The 6,627-nt window shown below is 42.5% G+C and overlaps 1 protein-coding gene across 2 annotated transcripts in view; it reads left to right on the top strand.

Moving 5' to 3' along the window:
- MORC2 (MORC family CW-type zinc finger 2) overlaps window positions 1-6,627 on the top strand; it is a 49,541-nt gene that overhangs the window by 782 nt on the left and 42,132 nt on the right. The window contains exons 3-4 of one of the 2 annotated variants that reach the window (XM_009323138.1): window positions 793-827; window positions 1,865-1,933. In XM_009323138.1, coding sequence (XP_009321413.1) covers window positions 1,894-1,933 — 40 coding nt within the window. In that variant the 5' untranslated portion in view covers window positions 793-827; window positions 1,865-1,893. Of the gene's footprint in view, window positions 1-792; window positions 828-1,864; window positions 1,934-6,627 lie in introns of those variants that run through there. The other variant, XM_009323154.1, reaches the window with a different exon arrangement.

Genomic DNA, 6,627 nt, shown 5'->3' with positions numbered 1-6,627 from the left:
TGTTGCTGTTTTCACTTCTGCTACAACTTAGTTAAATGTAGTGTCTTTGAGATTAATGGGTGGTTTTCTCTTCAACCTCTCGGTTTCTTCTCTGGCAAAAGAGAGGTTGGCCTTCTGGGAAGGAGGTAGCTGTACTTGGCTGGAGATACAAAGACAAGAAAAAGTGACTTTGGCATTTGGGAAGTGGGGTTTTATTACAGCACAACACCTGCACTCTTCTGATCAGCAAACCGAGGGTGTGTGATGGTCTACGTGAAAAAAAATTAAAAACTGGTTTTGAGAAGAGGGCAGTAGTGCTTTATATGCTGCTTTTTCAAATACAGAGGAAGGTGCACAGTGTATGAAGGGCTTTTCCTAAATGATCTTGTAATGACAGTTTCCTATGACAACCTTGAATGTATTTGGATGGAATTTTATGTGGAGTTACTAAACTTTTCATAGGCAGCTTGACAAAAAATGTAGGTATTGTTTGTTTCATACAGGAGGGAGCTCAGAAGTGTGTGCTTATTTGATTGCCCCCACCCCCAATATAACTTTTGTTAAAAAGCCAGTGATATCACTGTAACTAGGTTTAGTTGTGTGGCAGCAATGTCTTGTGCTGGAGTTTGGGTTCAAGTAGACAAAAAGTAGAACAATGTGTCTTTTAATTGGTCTGTTAGTGCTGACTGTGGGGCCTTTGTGGACTTTGATCTCTGCAGCCAGTTCATTTTGGAAATCATTGCATGTGCCTGGATTTTAGTTTCATTTCTATTTGCAATTTGAATACTAATTGTTTTTTTTCTTGCTTTGTAGAGATGCAGATGCCACGAGAATAGACATTTATACTGGTAAGTCACTCCTGCTGCTTCCTTGCATGTCAGCAGTTAAGTCAGTACTTAACTTGGATTTAGGCTGCAAATGTGTGTTGTACCTGGTAGAATAAGAGTGAGGGTGTTTATGCCCAATACTGTGTTCAGTTTTGGGCCCCTCACTGCAAGAAAGACATTGAGGTGCTGGAGCGTGTCCAGAGAAGAGCAATGAAGCTGGTGAAGGGTCTAGAGCACAAGCCTTATGAGGAGCGGCTGAGGGAACTGGGGTTGTTTAGCCTGGAGAAAAGGAGGCTGAGGGGAGACCTTATCGCTCTCTACAACCACCTGAATGGAGGCTGTAGCGAGGTGGGCATGGGTCTCTTCTCCCAAGTAACAGGCGATAGGACAAGAAGAAACGGCATCAGGTCATGCCAGGGGAGGTTTAGATTGGATATTAAGAAAACTTTCTTCACTGAAAGGGTTGTCAGGCATTGGAACAGACTGCCCAGGGAAGTGGTTGAGTTACCATCCCTTGGGGGTATTTAAAAGACCTGTAGATGTGGCGCTTAGGGACATGGTTTAGTGGTGGACTTGCTAGTGCTAGGTCCACGGTTGGACTTGATGATCTTAAAGGTCTTTTCCAACCTAAACAATTCTATGATTCTACTGTTTGTCCTGTGCCCCAGTTGCCTGTTGTCTTTCAAAAAGTAGTACCTTTACAAATAACTCGGGCAAGCACTTAGGTCAGCCTTCAGCTAAGGTCAGGTAAAGTGAGTACCTGTTTATACTGGATGCTTAAGAAACCTGCTTTTACAATATACTCTTGTAGCTATACTCTGTATTTACTATACTCTGTATTTACTATATTCTATACTCTGTATTTACATACAGTTTAAAGTGCAGGAGAAGTTCTTAGTCATTCTGTAACAAAAATCTGGTGCTCTTTCTTACAGCTTAGCCATACTGGGGTTGTGAAAGTCCTGTTTGTTGTGTTACTTTGGTTGTGAACACTGATTCCATTTTGTGGGACTTTAAACTTTTGCTTGTGGGAGTAGTGAATAACTCTTCTCTTGTAGAGCGACAGGAAGACCTACGAGGTGGATTCATGCTGTGTTTTTTGGATGATGGAACAGGAATGGATTCAAGTAAGTGATAGGAAGTTACACTTGCATTTTCAATCTGAGGTTTCATGTTACGGCTTAAGCTGAATTAACAGCTTGGTTCTGTTGAAAGGGGCATGTTCCATGCCTGGATACATGTTCCTGCCTCTGCACTGGCTCTTTTGCACCGTATCGTATATCAACCTCTTCAGTTGCAGAAAACTAATCTGGCCAAAAGAAAATTGTTTTGCTGCATTATAGCGTTGAGTCAGCCTGGCCTGTGGTTTTCCGGCACACCAAAGTTGGCCTTGGGGCTGGAGGGAGAATGGCGTAGCCAGAAAAGGGAACAAGCACAAGCTTTGATGGGCATAAGCCTTTTCCCTATTAGAGGCTGCCAAGCGGTTAGTGTATCTCAGCTCTAATAAGAAAGTGTGCCATGGCAGAAATTGAAAGCTTAGCTTAGAAAGCATTTTGCCATTGTTTCATCATTGGCACTGTGATTGGCATCAATACTTGACAATATAAAATCTTAGGAGTATGAGAAGAATGTAACAAATGTACTTCTGCCTTGTTGTAAGAATTGATGTCAATACGTGTTGTATCTAGCAGCAGAAAAGCCTTCTTGCTTTGCTTCAGCATCAGTGAAGAGCACTGTCAACCCATACCACCTTCTTTGTGTCTTGAAGATGGGTAAATCCTCCTGTGAGGAGCTCTCTACTGGGCAGAAAAGCTGGGCTAAATTGGAAGGTTTTGGAGAAGGCGGGGGAGATGGGTAAATAAGCATCAACTAACATTTTTGTTCTGATTCCTCGGTATTTTAAGATCCTCTTGTGATATGAAGTATTTAATTCTGTTTATTAATGCTTATAAAAATACATTAACATCTTTGATATGCAGATTTGTGACATGCATGAAGGAATTTAGTTTGAACTCTAGATACCTTCTGTATATTCTCTGGAATACAATTAAGGATGCTAAACAGGTCTTTTGAGAGTACTTTTCTGTCACCAATGGAATTGAAGGAAGCAATTAAGCCCCATCCATAAAACAAGCTCAGAGACTTAACTGTGGCCTTCTCACAAGCGTTTGGATCAGGGAGAAGAAATACAACCTTTTCTGCATGTCTTGAAAACTACATGTTTGTCTCTGGATTGAGAGTAGAAGGTGACAAATGTCTGTTCTAGTGCCGCAGAGTCTAGTAGCAGTTTTCACGCTGTTGTTGCTCCCGTACTGCTGATTTTGTGACAAAGTGGGATTTAAGTATTGGCTAAGTATTGAGTTGCTTCTTTTGACTGATCTTTCTGCTAAATCTTGAAGGATTTTATCCTGACTTTGGTAGTCTGAGATACTCTGTAAAGGAGATTGGCAGATACTGTGGGTTGTAGTGATATTTCACAGCACTATACATCATATACAGCAATACCATATAATTTATGTCCTTTGACTGTCTTGATGCTTGCATCAAAGTGTGGATCATTCTGTGTATGAATTTTTTTTTTTTATATTTTAAATAGGCTATGAAGTTATCTTTGCCCTTTTCCAGTACGTTGCTTTTCAGAATGTAAAACTGGTATGCAACTGTCCTGGTTTTGGCTGGGATAGAGTTAATTTTCTTCCTAGTAGCTGGTACAGTGCTGTGTTTTGGATTTAGTATGAGAATAATATTGATAACACACCAATGTTTTAGTTGTTGCTAAGTAGTGCTTACACTAGTCAAGGACTTTTCACCTTCTCATGCCCTGCCAGTGAGAAGCTGGGAGGGGGCACAGCCAGGACAGCTGACCCAAACTGGACAAAGGAATATTTCATACCATATGATGTCATGCCCAGTATATAAACTGGGGGGAGTTGGCTGGGGTGGGGGGGGTGACCGCTGCTCAGGGACTGGCTGGGTATCGGTCAGTGGGTGATGAGCAGTTGCATTGTGCATCACTTATTTTGTATATTCTTTTATCATTATTGTTATTATTATTTTCCCTTCCTTTTCTGTCCTATTAAACTGTCTTTATCTCAACCCACAAATTTTACTCCTTTTTTCCTGATTCTCTCCCCCCATCCTACTGGGGGTTGGAGTGAGCAAACGGCTGCGTGGTGTTTAGCTGCCTGCCAGGTTAAACCACAACAGCAACTTTGTTTAGCACTTTCAAAAAAGCCCTTCTTAATTTTCAGTAGTCTGAGACATCATTTTGATGCAGAGTCTAGCTCTAGCAATCACATCTTCATGGCTTCAATGCTGGATGGTCATAGTAAGCTTGATATGCATTTGAAAGTCACTTGACCAAGGGCAGCCAGGTAGAAACTCCATTTGCTGCACTGTTTGTCTGTCAACATGGACAAAAGTAGCTGGGGAGAGTCTGTTATTCTAACTCCCTACATGGGCCTCTCTCTGTTTCTGTCGCTGGCTACAGGGGTCTGAGTTTTAATTTCTCATGATGCAGGATCTACCAGTTTTAAAGACATCTTGAAGACCTCTTATCTGAAAGCTGATTTTAGGAGATGTCAGAAGAAAACCATTTATTGGACTTTTCTCCCTTCTTATTTTGAAAACAACATCAATATCCATACAGACCTTCCTTCAACAGAAATCATAGAGCTTGAGAGTGTTTTATTTTTCTGCATGATAATTTTAGTTAAGGATTATTTTTATTGTACATAAAGCTGATGTGTTAAAAAGAATAACTACATGACTTGCCGTAGTGCTGTTGGAGCCCACACTAGCATGTGATCTTCCTGAGTACGCTGAAGGGACAGCTTAGAAGGCTGGATGAGGCATCGTCTGGGAGGATGGGTAAATGAACCCAGGTATCTCTGGGTGCTTTCACACAGAGGGAAGAGCTGAACGGCTGAAGTGAACTGTTCCATTAACACATTCTCTGTGTTACTCTCTCCTGTTCCTGTTCAGTCTCATTGGTCTTGTTCTCTGTTGGACAGTTCTAGATTTGTCTGGCAAGCTGTGAAAAGAAGAGAAGGATATAGCGAGGCAGTAGGCCAAATTTGAATGCTCTGTGTGATAGCTCCTGATTGTCAAGCCAAATAGCAGCTCCTCAGCTAAAATTAGTGGAAGGTATAAGTCATTAGCATTTCTAAAAACTAGGTATGTTTATCAAATGACTCCTGCTACAGTTGCATTCAGAACTTGCTGCATTGGCTCTCTTAATGATCATACTGGATTGTGTGGTCTGAAGATCAAAATATGTTTGTAGTCAAGCTGCAAACATGTTATGCTGTAGAGTCTTAAGTTATCAAAAGATCTGAGGATTCAGTGATGCCACAGTACAGATATTTTCTAAAAAAGTATCGTGTCCCACAGGGAGATATTAGGATAATAGTACCGGTCCAAAAGTTTGGCTTTTTCATAAGGAACTAAATAGGAGTCAGTTAGAAAACCAAACAACAGGTCTCATGCAGCACATCTTGGATTTCCCATATTGTCAGTGGCATCACTACTGAGGATACTTAGGCTTGAGAATTTTACCTACTGCTTGGGCTCTGAAGGTGCTGCATGAATTTAATGAATCAAAATGTAGGTTGAATGATTCAGTGAATCAACTTGTGGGTTGAAAAAGTATAACAACTAATTTAGGAAGTGATCTGTAATTGTATTCTTAAAGGATTGAAGGAAATAAGTCTTTAACTTGATTTTAGAATCATAGAACAGGCCAGGTTTGAAGGGACCTCAAAGATCATCTGTTCCAAGCTTTCGTGGGAAAGGGAGCCTAGATGAGATGATTTAGCGCCCTGTCTTGTCACGTCTTGAAAGCCTCCAGCGATGGGGACTCCACTGCATCCCTGGGGAGGTTGTTCCAGTGATTGATTGTTGTCACTCTAAAAAATTTCTTTCTTTTATTGAGATGAAATCTCTCCCAGTGCAACTTGTACCCGTTTGCCCCTTGTCTTTTCCATGTGGCTTCTTGTGAAAAGAGAGCCTTCATCTTCTTTGTAGCTGCCCTTTAAGTACTGGAATACTGTGATGAGATTCCCCGAGCCCTCTTTTCTCCAGGAAGAAGAGACCTAGCTCCTTCAGTCTTTTCTCACAGGGCAGGTTCTCCAGCCCTTTGATCATCATCTCCTTTGGGCGCTGTCCGGTCTGTCTGCGTCTTTCTTGAATTGAGGAGACCAGAACTGGACACAGTTCAGGTTCGGCCTGACAAGCACTGAGTAGAATGGGATGATCACATCTCTATCTCTGTAGTAATGCCCCTGTGGATGCAGCCCAGGATCCCATTTGCCTTCGTTGCTGCAGCGGCACACTGCTGACTCATGTTTAGCTTGTCCACCAGGACCCCCAGTTCCCTTTCAGCAAGGCTGCTCCCCAGCCACACAGATCCCAGCCTGTATTGGGCTCTTTGGTTATTTCATCTCAGGTTCAGGACCTTGCCCTTCCCTTGAACTTCTTACAGTTCTTGCCTTCCCACTCTTCCAACCTTTCCAGGTCTCTCGCTAAGATGGCTGTCCCTTCTGATGTGTCCAGCTCACTACCATCAGCAAACCTGGTGAGGGTGCTTTCGATCCCATCATCCAGATCCTTTATGAAGATGTTGAACAGCGTGAGGCACAGCATCGATCCCTGGGGGACCCCACTTGTGACAGCCTGCCAGCCAGAGTAAAAACCATTGATGATGGTTGGTGAGGTGGTGGTGGATGAGAGAGGTGGTGGATGCCCCATGCCTGGAAACATTCAAGGTCAGGTTGGACGGGGCTCTGAGCAACCTGATCTAGTTGAAGATGTCCCTGCCCAC

Source organism: Pygoscelis adeliae, unplaced genomic scaffold (genome assembly GCF_000699105.1).
Source record: "Pygoscelis adeliae isolate BGI_AS28 unplaced genomic scaffold, ASM69910v1 Scaffold210, whole genome shotgun sequence".
Taxonomy (NCBI): Eukaryota; Metazoa; Chordata; class Aves; order Sphenisciformes; family Spheniscidae; genus Pygoscelis; species Pygoscelis adeliae.
Note: the sequence above shows the minus strand (reverse complement) of the source record. Positions and strands in the feature narration are given on the sequence as shown.